At 48.5% G+C, this 17,663-nt stretch overlaps 2 protein-coding genes across 4 annotated transcripts; one reads left to right on the top strand and one right to left on the bottom strand.

The window, feature by feature from the left end:
• Positions 1–577: 577 nt before the first annotated feature.
• med16 (mediator complex subunit 16) lies at positions 578–9,349 on the bottom strand. Of its 3 annotated transcripts, none has more exons than XM_035646545.2 (16): positions 9,149–9,348; positions 8,635–8,799; positions 6,330–6,437; positions 6,073–6,242; positions 5,697–5,978; positions 5,440–5,589; positions 5,175–5,280; positions 4,943–5,098; positions 4,577–4,794; positions 4,161–4,367; positions 3,152–3,362; positions 2,948–3,081; positions 2,199–2,391; positions 1,796–2,012; positions 1,439–1,522; positions 578–1,337 (listed from the first exon to the last, which is right to left on the bottom strand). In XM_035646545.2, the coding sequence occupies exons 2-16, from the start codon at positions 8,771–8,773 to the stop codon at positions 1,208–1,210; spliced, it is 2,505 nt and encodes an 834-aa protein (XP_035502438.1). In that variant the 5' UTR covers positions 8,774–8,799; positions 9,149–9,348; the 3' UTR covers positions 578–1,207. The 3 variants fall into 3 exon arrangements, with proteins under 3 accessions (XP_035502438.1, XP_035502440.1, XP_035502441.1); XM_035646547.2 differs by lacking the exon at positions 9,149–9,348 and adding an exon at positions 7,861–8,019 and having other exon boundaries at positions 8,635–8,772; XM_035646548.2 differs by lacking the exons at positions 578–1,337; positions 1,439–1,522 and having other exon boundaries at positions 1,872–2,012; positions 2,142–2,391; positions 9,149–9,349.
• Positions 9,350–10,275: 926 nt separating this feature from the next.
• On the top strand, positions 10,276–16,145 carry tmem259 (transmembrane protein 259). The gene is made up of 10 exons (XM_035646552.2): positions 10,276–10,824; positions 11,464–11,830; positions 12,213–12,503; positions 12,698–12,869; positions 13,357–13,467; positions 14,723–14,845; positions 15,099–15,199; positions 15,298–15,355; positions 15,493–15,576; positions 16,009–16,145. The coding sequence occupies exons 2-10, from the start codon at positions 11,609–11,611 to the stop codon at positions 16,143–16,145; spliced, it is 1,299 nt and encodes a 432-aa protein (XP_035502445.2). The 5' UTR covers positions 10,276–10,824; positions 11,464–11,608.
• The last annotated feature ends 1,518 nt before the right edge of the window (positions 16,146–17,663 follow it).

Genomic DNA, 17,663 nt, shown 5'->3' with positions numbered 1-17,663 from the left:
TACACCGCTCCTCCTCCCTGGAACTCGAATATGATTCAACAACAACACAAGTCTGATGTGGAGATCGTCTGGACAGAGGCTCGGTGAGCGGTCACTCGCTGGGGACTCGAGGAGAATTCCCAGTTATTTGTGACAGTCCTGAAGAGAAATGAGCCACGAGGACATTTGGTTCCGGTCCACTCAACATCTCCGGGACTGTTGGCTGCAATCTGCTTCAGTCACTGTTCTGACCTGAAGTCTTTTCTCTGCTGCTGGGTAACAAACAACACTAAACAAACAACACTAAACAAACAACACTAAATTGACAACAGTTGTAAACAGGACGTAGAAATGCTGCAGTTTGTCACTTAAGATGCGTTTGAAGAGCGACGGCGTCACAGCGCTGAGACTCGTCCTTCCAGTTCCCAGGATTCAATGCGTGTCAGTGACGATCTTTCTCCTACTGTGGGCAACGGCAGCTCCGTTGCTAGGAGACAGCTGTAGGGGCGGAACACACTGGTGACGGTATATAGGAAATCAAGACGGTGATGATGGGTTCAGGGTCTCCAGTTAAATAAACACAAATGTGACAAATAGACAAGTTCATCCACAGTTTTATTGCAGAAACAATTTATTTACAGCCTAACACTGAGCGTATAAAAAATAAAAACAGGTTTCTAAAGTCTGGTTTCTGGTCCAGTTCAGACCAGTTGATGTAATGGAGCAGAAACAAAGTTTATATTCAGACCTGATCTCCACCTGGTGTTCACCTGCTCACCTTGAAACCTCCAGGCGAGATCAGGTGTGATCAGGTGAGATCAGGTGAGTGCAGGTCTGATAAGGTGAGTCCAGGTGAGTCCAGGTCTGATCAGGTGAGTCCAGGTCTGATAAGGTGAGTCCAGGTGAGTCCAGGTCTGATGAGGTGAGTCCAGGTCTGATCAGGTGAGTCCAGGTCTGATAAGGTGAGTCCAGGTGAGTCCAGGTGAGTCCAGGTCTGATCAGGTGAGTCCAGGTGAGTCCAGGTCTGATCAGGTGAGTCCAGGTCTGATCAGGTGAGTCCAGGTGAGTCCAGGTCTGATGAGGTGAGTCCAGGTGAGTCCAGGTCTGATCAGGTGAGTCCAGGTCTGATAAGGTGAGTCCAGGTGAGTCCAGGTGAGTCCAGGTCTGATCAGGTGAGTCCAGGTCTGATCAGGTGAGTTCAGGCCTGATCAGGTGAGTCCAAGTGTGATCAGGTGAGCGGTGCCGGGGGGATCCTCCTCCAGAGACCTCCACACAGACAGTTTTTGATCCAGCGCTGCTCCCACTGCTTCATGGCATTTGTCTTGTTGGGAGAACGCAGCATCGTCACACAGCCACACCTGAGAACACACACAAACACGCACGCACACACGAACATTATACATCAAGTGAGAGGTTGAGTCATGTTCTGCTGGTCAGTGATCACTTCCTGTGGACTCACCTGGTACAGGCTTTACTCTCCTCAGTGGGACAAACTCCCATATGAACACAGCGGAGGTTATCCATCTTCTGAGAGCCAGGAGTCCTTAGGAAACACACACACACACACACACACACACACACACACACACACACACACACACACACACACACACACACACACACACACACACACACACACACACACACACACACACACACACACACACACACACACACACACACACACACACAGATCAGACCAATCATGTTTATCAATATAAAATAAATCCAGACAGGAAGTAGAAGGATCAGGATCCTGCAGATCTGAGAGACTCAGCGTCACTCCCCTGAGGCTGGACCCTCAGGTGTGTGTTACCTGGTGAAGACATCCAGCGGGGCCGTGGCTCCTCCTCCTCCGAGAGACGAAGCTTTTCCAAACTGCAGTCGGAGCGGGTGTTTCCCCTGCAGCTTCACGATGACGCCGTCGTTCACCGGGAGCCAGTCCATACTGGGGACCAGCAGCTGACTGGGCAGCAGGCAGCACTCGTCTATCAGAGTCTCGTCAGGGTCCTGGGGGGGGCCGTCGTCCCGGGCTGAGACACAGAGACACAAAGACAGAAAGACCTCACAGTGATCAGGACATACGAGGAAACATATTCTAACAACATGTAAACCAGGGACACAGACACGTGTTGGCGGTATGAGGTCCTGATGCTTCAGACCTGGTCCTCACAGTTCAGACCAGGTGCTGGTGGGTCAGTGGTGGGTCAGGTTCTTACAGCAGAGCCACAGCTTGGTGAGCAGTCTGAACAGCAGCTGCATGCTGTCCTGGTTGTCGGATGTGGCGGTGAAGGTGGGCAGACAGCCGGGCTTCAACAGACCCCAGATCCGGATCATCACCAACATCTCCCTCAGCATCCCCAGAGACGCCCCGTCCCTCATGAAGCCGAAACCGGGCCGGACCATGGAGCCCTGTGGGACAGGGTCAGAGGTCAACCCAGAGGTTCACTGTGGAAAATGTAAAGGGGGAGGGTCTCTAATGAAATCACCTGCTTGGCTCTCGTTAGCTTCTTGTGAGCTCACCTGGTCGATTCTTGTTAGCTCCAGGGCTCCAGACTAACATTTCTTACTAGGAGCGCTGTAGCCCCTTCATGAAAATTTTAAGGGGCACAAGCAGAAAATTAAGGGGCGCTCTTTAAATTGGCCTGCAACGCATTTATCCACATTTTCGCCCATTTTAACTATTACTGATAAATGCTTTGGTAATGAATAGACATCTTACAGAAATTACAATGTGCTGTTTTATTTCAAGTTCACAATGTCACGATTTAATTGAACTGAATGAGGAAAAAGGGTCAATGGTTATTTTGCCATTGTTGAGTGTGACGTTAGGTTTTCATGTCAATAGGTGGATAGTGTGAACACACCTTTGACCCTCAATGCCTGCTTAATAAGTGAAATTATGAGCCCTGAGCTCACCTGTTTTTTTTAACCTGTTAGCTCACCTGTTTAGTTCTCGTTAGCTCACCTGGTTCGGCAGGTTGGCGAGAAGGTAGAGGACGAAGTCTCCCACCCATTGGATGAGCTGCTGCAGGGACTGAAGGGGGGGGCCGTCCAACACAAACTCCTCCGTCTTCAGATTGATCATCACCTTATCAATATCTGAGGAAATACACAGGGATCAATAATTGCTCCTCCCCTGATCAGGATTGAACGCCTGCCACCCTCTCACCTGTGTCTGTGTTCTTGGCGCAGATCTCGGTCAGACGGTCTCCGGGACTCTTGTCAGGCGTGTTGAGGACGTGTGGACGCAGCAGTGACTTTAAGGTGGAGCTGATCGCCATCAGCAGCAGTTTGGCGTGAAAGTCACAAGCTCGAGCCGCCGTAGCCGTGGACAGTTTACAGAGAGACGCCTTCACCGCCACGATACGAGTCGCCAGAACCTGAAACACATACCACTCTGCTTTAAGAGGGACTGGCATCAACACTGAGGAATCATGGGAGGTGTAGTTCTCTGAAAAGACGGGTCAGTTGATGTCAGTTACTGAACACACGTCAGTTGATGTCAGCTTATATCAGTTGATATCAGTTGATGTCAGTTACTGAACAGACGTGTCGGTTGATGTCAGTTGATGTCAACTGATGTCAGTTGATGTCAGTTACTGAACAGACGTGTCAGTTGATGTCAGCTGATATCAGTTGATGTCAGTCACTGAACAGACTTGTCAGTTACTGAACAGACTTGTCAGTTGATGTCGGCTGATATCGGTTGATGTCAGCTGATGTCAGTTACTGAACAGATGTGTCACTTGATTTCAGCTACTGAACAGACGTGTCACTTGATGTCAGTTTATATCAGTTGATGTCAGTTACTGAACAGACTTGTCAGTTGATGTCAGCTGATGTCAGTTACTGAACAGACGTGTCAGTTGATGTTAGCTGATGTCAGTTACTGAACAGAGGTGTCAGTTGACGTCAACTGATTTCAGTTACTGAAAAGGCGTGTCAGTTGATGTCAGCTGATGTCAGTTGATGTAATTTGGTCTAAATACAATGAAACTTTATTGACTATTAAACTTCACATTTTATCAAAGAAACAGACGAACAATAAGAAAACGTTTTCAGTGCCAATAAATAAATAATGATATAAAAGGAGAAATCCTCGTCGTCCTCCCATGATGCCTTGCAGACACTTGAGCTGTACATTGTGTTAGATGTGACTCCCATGATGCCTTGCTGACCTGCTGCAGCGCCTGGTTCTGCCTCATGTACTCCTCGTGCAGTTTCTCCACCAGGTTGTGGACCATGGTGGGTTGAACGTGAAGCAGGACGTCCCACCAATCGTAACCCGTCACCATGCAGTACTCCAGCAGGAACAGCAGGTGGCGCAGTGTAGTGTTCATCTCCAGCACCTGACCCATAGAGGGCGACACCCGCAGCATGTGGAGCTAAGGACAAAACACGAGACCTGACGTCATCAGTTTGTTCATCAGGTCAAAGAGTTTAAAACCCAAATCAGTCGAGAGTCTGACAGTCAGGCGGCGCCTTGAACCACTGTAGCTGTGAGGTGGATGACCCCACACATCACATATCAGAGAAGTCATGTGACCACCTCGACAACCGCCCCCGCCACATATAACCCGGTGCATCTCCTCACCTTTCCCTGATTGTCAACTCCAGCCAGAGCCAGGGATGTCCAGGAGAACTGAAGGGCCTTGAAGTGGAGGGCGGGGCCTCCAGTTCTCTGACGTTTGATGGCAGACTCGTCTCCGGGTCTCTGACTGGAGGAGGAGGAGCCGTAGTAAACCCCCATGGTGTGGAGGGACAGACGGTGCAGGATCTGAATACTGCCGTCATGAAACGCCAGAGCCAGACCTGAAAACACATCAAACAGAAACCACGGTCATGTATCTACATCAGTGACCTGTGCCGACGGCGTCAGAGCTAAATTCAACTTGTTCCAGTCCGGTCCAGTGTCTGGTACAAACTGGTCTCAAAGGACACACAGGAAGAGTCTCCTTACCGAGTCCAGGGCAGAACTTGGTGTCTGACGCCACCTTCAGGTCGGTGTTGGAGATGGAGATGGGCAGTTTGGGCAGGGCGACGGACGACACTCGCTCCAGATCGTTGGTGGTCGTCAGGATCCTCCACTTCAGGATGGTAGGCTGCTTCTCCCCCACTGAGCAAACACCAGGGGGCGGGGTTAGCATGAGGGTGGTTCATCATCACTCCAACAGTTTGTGATAATTTCTTACCAACTGGTGAGCGGTGCTGGAAGATGTTGTTGACAGGAAGTCCCTCCTTCCTCAGAGACCAACACTCCACGATGCTGCCGCTCTGATTGGACGCACACAGGAGAACCTGCAGAACAGAAATAGAAAGTATTACCTGATCTGAGTTCTCTCTGGTTGTTCTAGTTACCTGTTCTGAGTTCTCTCTGGTTGTTCTAGTTACCTGTTCTGAGTTCTCTCTGGTTGTTCCAGTTACCTGTTCTGAGTTCTCTCTGGTTGTTCTAGTTACCTGTTCTGAGTTCTCTCTGGTGAGGAACTTGAGGTGGGTCACTGCGGGGTACTTCTCTCTCCTCAGCGGGTCAGTGGTGCAGCGCAGGAACAGGGAAGGTAACAGCTCGGTGTCGATACGACACTTCTCGCTCACCACGCTTACCACCACCTAAGCACAGAGAACACGTTTAGATGTATGTTCCATGTATGGTTCATCCAGTGGATCATGACGGTGGAACTGGTCAGTGTTACGCCCGTTGACTCGTCGGTTCATACCTTGTAGAACTGAACTGGAGATGAGCTGCTACCATCGGTCGCAGCTACTACGATGTTCCCTCCTCCAGTGAAGGCGATGTCGGCCAATGCCACCCGTCCTCTCAACCGACACAGACTCTCGCTGGCCGTCAGCAGAGCGCCGCCTGGCTTCAACAGCGACACCGTGACTAAACCGCTCACCGTCACCGCCAACCAGCCCTCCATCGGCTTCCCGCCAAACAGAGTCAGAGACGGAGAAAACTTTACCCGAGAGAACTTCTCACCGAAGTTTGTAGAACCCGACTGAACCAAGAGGAGACAAGTACACATGATTAATTCACCGGTTTGCTCACAGGTGAGTGGAGACACAACAGAGATTTGATCATGTATCTGATACCATCTCCACGTGCAGGGCCAGTTTAACACCGTTATGAAGCCAGGTCAGGGCCACGATGGGATCTCCGTCCAGAGAGCTGCACAGGGCGCTCTCCCAGCTGTTCACCAGGTGATCCGACATCGACCAGCATTTAATCTGACCGTCTCCGTCAGCAGACAGCAGTCGAGAACCTCCACACAGATATCAATAAATACACCAATACATAAATCAATAACACTGAGGATGAGTCTGTGAGACCTGGTCAGTGTAAAGCTCACCTGATTGGTCCCACTCCAAACAGGAAATGACCTCAGTGTGTCCAGAGTTTATAGAGTAAACATCCCAAGGGTGTTCAGTGTCAATGATGTGGATCATGTGACTGACATCTGTAACACACACACACACACACACACACACAGATCACTCCCTGATGTCTCATTGGTTCGTGAACTTACATTTTTGACAGAGAGAGAGACAGAGGCTGTGTCCCAATTCAGGGGCTGCATCCTTCGGAGGGTGCATTTGCCAGTTGCGTCACAGTGTCGCGACTCGGCTGTCCCAATTCGTCTGCTCCTTCAAATGCGGCCAATGAATGCGCCCTTCCAGCCCCGCGCAGCGAAGGATACACCGGGTGGATCCTACCCGGCCGAGGCTATCCCAGGATTCATTGCGCGCCGGCTTCGAAGGGAAGTAATGGCGGCCGACGATAACGCAAACGGAGGAAAAACTTTTAAATGTAAGTATCAGGCTTAAAAAATATAGCTAGCTAAAGGTTCATATGTTTAATAAACCGAGCGGTCTTTAAACGTGATTATTGCTGTTAAGAGTTTTATGTTAAGTTGAGTGACAGCTGCGAAGCTGTTGTATCAGACAGATGAATTTCCCAGCACATTAGAAACGTTACGTAATAATAAGTTTATTACTGGTAAACCAGACCATGTGTTGGTGATGTGAAGTAAAACTGACTGTTGTCTTTTGTTTCAGGCAGCAGACGGCTCACTTCATATAACTGGGAGAGGAAAAACTGTTCAATAAACAATAGCCAGATATTAATCTCTCTTTTTCCCCTGTGCAATTTTTTTCATCCTGTGCAATATATATATGTATGGTAGTGTATATGAATACATGTATATATGTGTGTGTATATACATATTTATTCTTATTATTGTTTAACTGCACATCCATACAACACTGTACCTGTTAGTCATATTTTTATACAGACAACTGCACATTTTAGCCTCTTTTCCAATATTAATGTATTTAGCTTCTTAGTCTTTATAGCTCAGTTTTTTTGCTATATTTTATTATCCACCTCTTCCCTGATGCCTTTGACTCTTGCTGCTGCTGTAACAACTGGATTTCCCCGGTGTGGGATTAATAAAATATCATCTTGTTCTAATGGTCCCTGTCAGTGTTTTAATATTATATATATAGTTTTTTAATAATATTATTTATACAGTCATTAGCATATTGCAATTTACTGTGTGTGGTGTTTAGAAGTTTCGCTGATTTTAACTACTTTCTACTCTGTTGGTACTTAATCCTATAGCAATGCAACATTTTCTATGAAATCATCATATTAAGCTTTCAGTGGACATGAAAGGCAAGACAAATTGTAATCTGAGTACATTTGCCTCAGATGTAGTGGAATAGAAGTATAACTTGTAAAAGTACCTTGAATTTGTAGTTAAATATTAGATATGGAATTATATCATCAAGGTGAAATGAAACAAACCGTTGTTAATTAATATTATAAAGATTAACCAGTGTATTTTAGCCATGCTCTTCTCTCATGGATATATGTAATACCTAATTAAGTCGGTAGGTGGCGATAATGCGACTCGCCAGTGAAACAGGAAGAAGAAGAAGGAAATCTGCCGTAGACCAGACCGTCTCACTTCGGTTCGCCCGTCGCGGCCTACCTGGCCGACGAAGGAGTATCACCTACGCCCTTGAAGGATGCAGCCCCTGAATTGGGACAAAGCCAACGAGACACGTGGGTGGTGCTGTCTGTGGTGCAGGTCTGTGCTGGTGGGTGTGGATTGTACTGGTGGGTGTTGTCTGTGATGGTGGGTGTGGCCTATGGTGTGGTCTGCGCTGGTGGGTGTGGTCTGTGGTGCAGGTCTGTGCTGGTTGGTGTTGTCTGTGCTGGTGGGTGTGGCCTGTGATATGGGGGTGGTCTGTGGTGCAGGTCTGTGCTGGTTGGTGTGGTCTGTACTGGTGGGTGTGTTCTGTGCTGGTGGGTGTGGTCTGTGGTGCAGGTCTGTGCTGGTGGGTGTGGTCTGTAGTGCAGGTCTGTCCTGGTTAGTGTGGTCTGTACTGGTGGGTGTGGTCTGTGGTGCTGGACTGTGCTGGTTGGTGTTGTCTATACTGGTGGGTGTGTTCTGTGCTGGTGGGTGTGTTCTGTGGTGCAGGTCTATGTTGGTGGGTGTGGTCTGTACTGGTGGGTGTGGTCTGTACCGGTGGGTGTGTTCTGTGCTGGTGGGTGTGTTCTGTGGTGCAGGTCTGTGCTGGTGGGTGTGTTCTGCACTGGTGGGTGTGGTCTGTGGTGCAGGTCTGTGCTGGTGGGTGTGGTCTGTGTACCTTTGTCGTCGTCATGGTTCTTCAGGTCTGTGGTGAAGGCCACCAGGTTCCTGCAGGACCAGGAGCAGACCAGTGGGATGGAGGGACAGTGAGTGGTCCTCTGGCGTCTGTCCCACTCACAGACATATGCCAACTCCATGATTCAACCACAGCAGGACACCACACCTGAGGACAGACACTACAGGTGAGGAAGGGGCGGGGCATGTAATGCACAGGACTTCCTGTTGAATCAACTGACGTCAGATTCAAGCCGATGTTTGTTTCCACTTTATTCCACTGAGCGAGTCTGAGTTCATGTGAATATTCATAAATCATGTTCTCACCAAAACGTCTTTACACATGAGCATCTATACACTGAACATTTATCGTCCTTCTGTCTAGAAGAGCCGGGGATCGAACCATCGGCCGCCCGCTCCATCTCCTGATCCACGGCTGAGTGTGGGGGTCAGTTCACGGCTGCTAGTTAACGCTAGATAGTTAGTAGTAAGTGAGTTAGCCGCTAACTGTAGCTCACCTGACTCCAGTGACGCAGGTACAGATGAAAATGAACCAGTTTTCTATAAAACGATGAATCAAGATTTGAAGTAAGAAATTAAAATGAGTAGTGACGTCGGTGTGAGCCGTTTAACGGAATAATTAACGAGACGGTGAAGAAACAAACAACCGTTCACTCAAGAAACCGAGCAGCAGGACCCCGAGCCACAGTGCTGCCCCTTCACCTGCCTGCCTGTAAAACAACCCCGAGCCACAGAGCTGCCCCTTCACCTGCCTGCCTGTAAAACACCGGAGAACTTTCACACGGTGAAAACGTGTTTCTCCACTGATCTTCTGTTTCTACGCGTTTTCTGTCTTCACATTTTTCAATCAGCACGAAACTGAAGTTTGAGATTATCTGCGAAGGCGCCGCGGGGCAGCCTGGCCGTAGGATAGTGGTATTCCCCGAGTTGAGTCTTCCAGGTGCACCAGTTCGGTCAGTAGTCAACAAGACCTTCTGTTTGAAATTTTGGAAAAATTTGATAAGTACCTAAACAAGGCACTGTTGTCACAAGGATACGTGGTGATGAAAAGAGATGTGGTGAAGAAAGGATACATGGTGATGAAAGGAGACGTGGTGAGGAAAGGAGACGAAAGGAGATGTGATGAGGAAAGGAGACGAGTGGAGGAAAGGATACGAAAGGAGACGTGGTGGGGAAAGGAGATGTGTGGCGGAAAGGAGACCTGGTGAGGAAAGGAGATGTGTGGAGGAAAGGAGACGAAATGAGACGTGGTGGGGAAAGGAGATGCGTGGAGGAAAGGAGACATGGTGAGGAAAGGAGACCTGGTGAGGAAAGGAGATGTGTGGAGGAAAGGAGATGTGTGGAGGAAAGGAGACCTGGTGAGGAAAGGAGATGTGTGGAGGAAAGGAGACGAAAGGAGACCCGGTGAGGAAAGGAGACGAAAGGAGACCTGGCGAGGAAAGGAGATGCGTGGAGGAAAGGAGACATGGTGAGGAAAGGAGATGAAAGGAGACGTGATGGGGAAAGGAGATGCGTGGAGGAAAGGAGACATGGTGAGGAAAGGAGATGTGTGGAGGAAAGGAGACTTGGTGAGGAGACTTTCTGGTTTATTTGCTCATCTGTTACAGTGTTAGTGTTTGGACAAAACAAAACATCATGTTGGGTTTTGGAAACACAATTGACATTTTTCACCAATTTTTGACATTTTATGAACCAAACAACTGATCGATTAATCAAGAAAATAATCGTCAGATTAATCGATAACGAAAACAAGCGTTAATTGCAGCCCAAGTAAAATGGTCAGAGGGAAGGCGGCACCTGGCAGACAGAACCCAGGGAAAACTCTAGTGAGTAGGACCCGTATTTCCGGTCTAGTTGTGGTTCCGTCTCATAACAGCAGCCGTTAGTCTCCAGTTATCTTCACGTAGCCTCTGTTTGCTCTGACAGTTTGTCGCTGAGCTCCAGAAGAATTTCTCTCGGTCTTATTCTGAGTCTGAGTCCGAGTCCGATTCAACGGAAATGTGTCCACTCACAGTCCGGGAACTGCTAGCTGTTAGCCTCTGTTAGCCTCGCCTTCGGAGCCTGCTGTTGGTGCTAACTGCGCTAACTGCTTCATGTGCCTGTTTGTTTGTTGAGATGCAAACACCGAGGACGAGACGTTAGCATGTTCACACAGCCACGCAGTCAGTAACAGGTGAGACAGCTCGAAGCTAACGTGAAACTGATGTGGAGCTGAATTGATGCTAACGTGACACTGATGTGGAGCTGAATTGATGCTAACGTGAAACTGATGTGGAGCTGAAGTGATGCTAACGTGAAACTGATGTGGAGCTGAATTGATGCTAACGTGAAACTGATGTGGAGCTGAATTGATGCTAACGTGACACTGATGTGGAGCTGAATTGATGCTAACGTGAAACTGATGTGGAGCTGAAGTGATGCTAACGTGACACTGATGTGGAGCTGAATTGATGCTAACGCGACACTGACGTGGAGCTGGTGTGACGCTGTTTATCTCCTGAACCAGAGCAGAAAACAGACCGCGACACAACCGGGTCCACTAGTGTGGAAGCATCAATACAACCACGTCCCGTCATCATGTCATTGTTGTTTGTGCTTCGTGGTTGTGTGTGTTGTTGTGTGTACTGTGTTGTTGTTGGAGACGGTTTACCCTCATGTATGAAAGTTGTTGTGTTTTCAGGAAGTTCAAAGTGAATCTGTCAGCAGAGACTCTGCTCGTTTGTCTTCTCCTTCGGAGGATTAATAGTTTGTTGATCTGATCAGAGATCAGATTCCACGCTCGTCAATCAGCTGATCGTCCTTTCATTCCCAGGTTGCTGTGAAGTTCAGACCCCTCAGAGCCGATCAGCTGTGGACGGTTCTCCACAGACCTTCAGCTGACTCCTGACGGCAGACATGTTGACCTAGAACCTGGAGCTCAGAGTTTGTGTGAGCAGAGTAATCCTCATTCAGAGATCATGTCTGAGAACCAGGCCAACAACAACAACGTCCCTGTGAACAACAACAACAACAACAACATGGGACCCAACAGGATCCGAAACCCCAACGTCAACCAGAATCCCCTCATCAACGTCCGGGACCGCCTCTTCCATGCCCTTTTCTTCAAGATGGCCGTCACATACGCCCGACTCTTCCCTCCGTCCTTCAGGAGAGTGTTTGAGTTCTTCGTCCTGCTCAAGGTGAGAAAAATGTCTCTCCTTTTGTGTCCACATCCTCCACCAGAGGTCGACAAAAACTCTTGTGTTTCTCCATCAGATTAACAGCAGGTCACACCTCAATTCACAATACAGACCGCTGTCTCTGGATATAGACCGCTTACTTTCGATCCAGACCGCTGACTCTCGATCAAGACTGCTGACTCTCACTTTGGTCCATGTCCCATATGCTAACCTGGAGAGGGCAGGGTTCATGAGCTTCACTGCGGCCAGCCACCAGGGGGCGGTTTTATCATGTCATCCATCTATCTACATTAAGATGCTTCAACAGAAAAGTGTTGACATACAGAATAAAAAAGTTTCTATGTTATTTGACCTGTAATAACTGCTCCTTGCTCCACTGCAGGCGCTCTTCGTCCTCTTCATCCTCGCCTACATCCACATCGCCTTCTCTCGCTCACCCATCAACTGTCTGGAGACGGTGAGGGAGCGTTGGCCCCGTGATGGCATCCTGCGGGTGGAGATCCAGAGGAACTCCAGCCGAGCCCCAGTCTTCCTTCAGTACTACGACTCCACGGGCCTCCAGGAGGAGCTGGAGGGGGAGGAGGGAGGAGGAGTGGGGCTGAGTCTGGCTGCGCTGCAGGAGGAGGAGGAAGAGGAGATGACTCTGGAGATGTTTGACAACAGCTCAGTGCAGGTGAGTCCTCTTTTTGTGCCCCTGAACATGTGTATAAGAGTAGTTTAGAACCAGGACCTTCTGGACCTGGATCAGATTTGGTATCAGCCGTTAATGATCCATGTCATGTTATATAAGGAGAACATGACTGATGATGATGAGGGATGAACCACCGACCCTGTGATTCTCACCTCCCCGTCTGTTTTCTGCTGCAGTTTGAGCTGGACATGGAACCCCGGCTGAAGCCCTCTCTGGTTGGAGCAGGAGGAGGAGCAGGAGGAGGAGCAGGAGTGAATGACAGCCAAGACGTCTCCTTCAGCCAGACCACTAAAGGTATGCAGCCGCTGAAGGACTCAGTGTCTGAGCTGGAGATGATGACCAGAGCAGGTAAACCCTCCCTAACCTCCTCCTCCACCTGCTAATGCTCCTCCTAATTCTGCTCCTCCTCCTAATTCTCCTCCTCCTAATTCTCCTCTTCCTAATGCTCCTCCTCCACCTAATGCTATTCCTCCCCTTCTTCCTAATACTGCTCCTCCTCCTACTCCTTATTCTGCTCCTAATACTCCTCCTCCTCATCCTAATGCTCCTCCTTCTAATTCTGCTCCTCTTCCTAATGCTCCTCCTCCTCCAAATGCTCCTCCTCCTCATCCTCAGGCTCCTCCTCATCCTTATGCTCCTCCTCCTCCTCATAACCCTTAAGCAGTGACATGTTACCATGTTAACAAGTTTAACTAGTGACCTGCTAACCTGTTTACAGTTTGATGATCTAATAAACAATTAATGTTCCTATTGATCGAATATTCAAATACAAATACTTCACCCCAGTTATCCTCATCACTGTTACTGTGGTAACCTGAGAGCTGTTGTGTTCCAGTGTGGCCTCAGGAGGAATACATCGTGGAGTATTCTCTGGAGTACGGATTCCTGCGTCTGTCGCAGAGCACCAGGCAGAGACTCAACATCCCCGTCATGGTCGTCACTCTGGGTCAGACACGACTCTCACCTCACACACCTGTCTCACAGTCACACACCTGTCTCACAATCTCATACCTGTCTCACCCCACACACCTGTCTCACAGTCACACACGTGTCTCACCTCACACACCTGTCTCACAGTCACACAACTCTCACCTCACACACCTGTCTCACAGTCACACGACTCTCACCTCACACACCTGTCTCACAGTCACATGATTCTCAGCTGAAACACCTGTCTCACAGTCATACACCTGTCTCAGTCACATGACTCTCACATCACACACCTGTCTCACAGCCACACGACTCTCACCTCACACACTTGTCTCACAGTCACATGATTCTCAGCTCAAACACCTGTCTCACAGTCACACACCTGTCTCAGAGTCACATGACTCTCACTTCACACACCTGTCTCAGTCACATGACTCTCACTTCACACACCTGTCTCACAGCCACACAACTGTCTCACAGTCACACACCTGTCCCACAGCCACACACCTGTCCCACAGCCACACACCTGTCCCACAGCCACACACCTGTCTCACAGTCACATTACTCTCACCTCACACACCTGTCTCACAGTCACATGCCTCTCACCACACACACCTGTCTCACAGTCATACGACTCTCCCCTAACACACGTCTCACAGTCACACACCTGCCTCACAGTCACATGACTCTCACCTCACACACCTGTATCACAGTCACACACCTGTCTCACAGTCATACGACTCTTCCCTAACACACGTCTCACAGTCACACACCTGTCTCACAGTCACATGACTCTCACCTCACACACCTGCCTCACAGTCTCACACCTGTCTCACAGTCACACAGCAGTCTCACCTCACACACCTGTCTCACAGTCTCACACCTGTCTCACAGTCACACAGCAGTCTCACCTCACACACCTGTCTCACAGTCTCACACCTGTCTCACAGTCACATGACTCTCATCTCACACACCTGTCTCACAGTCACACACCTGACTCATAGTTTCACACCTGTCTCACCTCAGTCACACACCTGTCTCACAGTCTCACACCTGTCACACACCTGACTCACAGTCTCACACCTGTCTCACAGTCACACACCTGTCTCACAGTCACACACCTGTCTCACAGTCACACACCTGTCACACACCTGTCTCACAGTCACATGACTCTCACCCCACATACCTGTCTCACAGTCACATGACAGTCACATGACTGGTTGTAAAGGTGGAGGTGATGGAGCTGCTTCTTGAATCTTGTCTCTTTTTAGATCCCATGAAGGACGAGTGTTTTGGAGATGGATTCAGTCGTTTCCTGCTCGATGAGTTCTTGGGCTACGATGACATCCTGATGTCCAGTGTGAAGGCGCTCGCTGAGAACGAGGAGAACAAAGGTAGAGAGACACAGAGAGAGAGAGAGAGAGAGAGCAATGTAGTATAAACATAAATGTATAATGCTGATGATGAGAGTTAAGTAGTGACACATCTGTGTAATGTTTTTTATTTTAAAATGTAAAACTACAGAACCAAGGTTCTTCAAATCCCAGTTACAGAACCTGGATTCTTGTTGACCTTCTCTTAGATTAATGAAATAGGTGCAATAATCCGACAGTAACCTCGATGATGTCTCTGTTTGGTTCTCGGTAGGGTTCCTTAGGAACGTGGTGTCTGGAGAACATTACCGTTTCGTCAGCATGTGGATGGCCAGAACCTCCTACCTGGCCGCCTTCGTCATCATGGTCATATTCGTAAGTCAACAAGTCAGATTGAACCTGGTCCAACAGTGTATTTATTATTAATATTATTATTATGAGTAGGGCTGATGTTTAATGTTTGTGGTTCTCAGACTCTGTCCGTGTCCATGCTGCTCAGATACTCTCACCACCAGATCTTCGTCTTCATCGGTTGGTTCCTCATATTCACATTCACACTGCAAACACCAGTTTAATGTGACCCGGTCCAGACCGGTTCAATGTGACCCAGTTTATATTTATATTTAAATTAGTCTTGTTTTGATCTGGATTCTGTTTGTCTTCCTCAGTGGACCTGCTTCAGATGTTGGAGATGAACATGACCATCGCATTCCCTGCAGCCCCTCTGCTCACCGTCATCCTGGCCCTCGTCGGTAAGTTCATCTGGAAGCAGAACTGTTCACTGTCTGGGTTTAGATCTTGGTCAGGGCTTGGCCAGGATTCACTTTACACCAAGGTAGACGAGTACGCAGGTCGAGACTGTCAAGTCCTGAGTCGTGACAAGACCAGACTAAAACTCAGTCTTAATTTTCACGCTCAGGACAGTCAGGATCCACAAAACCTGGATCAGGCCAGACAAGTCCTGGTCAGACAGTCCTGGGTTCTGGGTCCAGACAGACAACACAGTTAAGTCCCATGTCAGGACCCTCAGGACCAAGTCCTGGGCAGACGGTCTCAGATTGAGGCTGAAGATGAGATTTAATTTGCTGCTTTATGAGATAAATACTTGTTGGTTCTGGTTGTTTGCTGTTATCAGACCCTAGGGTTTGCATCTTTGTTGATCTGATGTCACTTCCTGTCATCAGGTATGGAAGCAATCATGTCGGAGTTCTTCAACGATACGACCACGGCCTTTTACATAATCCTCATCGTTTGGTTGGCTGACCAGTATGACGCCATCTGCTGCCACACCAACACCAGCAAACGCCACTGGCTGAGGTGAGTCACATGACCAACACCAGCTCACGCCATTGGCTCATTTAAAACCAATGACAGCACACATTGAAATAATCCCTTTGAACCTTTGATTAATTCTCAATGTCCCATGAAAAACACTTGAAGCTAACCAGAAGGTTAACCAGTCAGTTAACCAGTAAGTTAAACAGTCATTTAAACGGTTTCATCAGGGAGAAGCTGATAATTAATGAGACTTTAATTTATTATTGTTAATGTCGTGATAATGCATACATGAAGATCTCATGTTTCCTTTTGTTTGAGTTTGTGTTCTCATGTTCGCCGGTTTGTTTAGGTTCTCATGTTCTGTTTGTTTAGGTTCTCATGTTCTCCTGTTTGTTTAGGTTCTCATGTTCTCCCATTTGTTTAGGTTCTCATGTTCTCCCGTTTGTTTAGGTTCTCATGTTCTCCCGTTTGTTTAGGTTCTCATGTTCTCCCGTTTGTTTAGGTTCTCATGTTCTCCTGTTTGTTTAAGTTCTCATGTTCTCCTGTTTGTTTAAATTCTCATGTTCTCCTGTTTGTTTAAGTTCTCATGTTGTCTTGTTTTTTTAAGTTCTCATGTTCTCCTGTTTGTTTAGGTTCTCATGTTCTCTTGTTTGTTTAGGTTCTAATGTTCTCCTGTTTGTGTTTCAGGTTCTTTTACCTGTACCACTTTGCCTTCTACGCCTACCACTACCGTTTTAACGGTCAGTACAGCAGCTTGGCCCTCGTCACCTCCTGGCTCTTCATCCAGGTAAGAACCATCATCAGCATCATCCACAACCCTGCTTTGATTTCAAAATAAGAGCCCTGAGCAGAGAAGCAGATGATCTGCAGGAGAACATAGTGTGAAGGTTGGACTGATCCAGGATCGGAGTCTGACCCAGATATTTCAGACCTGCAGCAATTTAAATCTTCATTCTTGTAAATTATATCGTTTGAATGTTTTATTTTATCATCGCACAAACAACAGAGCATGAAGTCGTCGTGTCCTCGTGACATCACAACATGGCTGATCACTAACCTCTTAATCCTCCTCCTCCTACTCAGCACTCCATGATCTACTTCTTCCACCACTACGAGCTTCCTGCCATCCTGCAGCAGATCCGCATCCAGGAGATGCTGCTGCAGAACCAGAACCAGAACCAGAACCAGGACCAGGACCAGGGTCAGGGTCAGGGTCAAGTCAACCAGACAGCACTGCAGGACAATCTGAACAACAACACCGCTGCTGCCGCCGCTGCCGCCGCTGCTGCTGCTGGACCTGCACCGACCAACACCACCCAACCAGGACCCACCAGCACCACCCAGCCTCAGCACCCCTCCACTTCCACTCCAGCAGCAGGAGGAGGTGGAGGGGACGTGAGGTCAGAGCTGAACTGGGTCGCTCACACAGCTGCCATCATCTCTGAAGCTTTTTCCTCCACCGCCCACAACCCCCCTGTTGACTCCATCAGTGGAGGAGGGGCAGTGGAAAGTCATAGGTCAGCAGGAGAGATCAGAATGGTGGCTGAGTTCTGGATAGGAG

The sequence above is a fragment of the Scophthalmus maximus genome, chromosome 13 (genome assembly GCF_022379125.1).
Source record: "Scophthalmus maximus strain ysfricsl-2021 chromosome 13, ASM2237912v1, whole genome shotgun sequence".
Lineage (NCBI taxonomy): Eukaryota > Metazoa > Chordata > Actinopteri > Pleuronectiformes > Scophthalmidae > Scophthalmus > Scophthalmus maximus.
The sequence above is the reverse complement of the archived record's forward strand: the minus strand, read 5'-3'. Positions and strand labels throughout refer to the sequence as shown.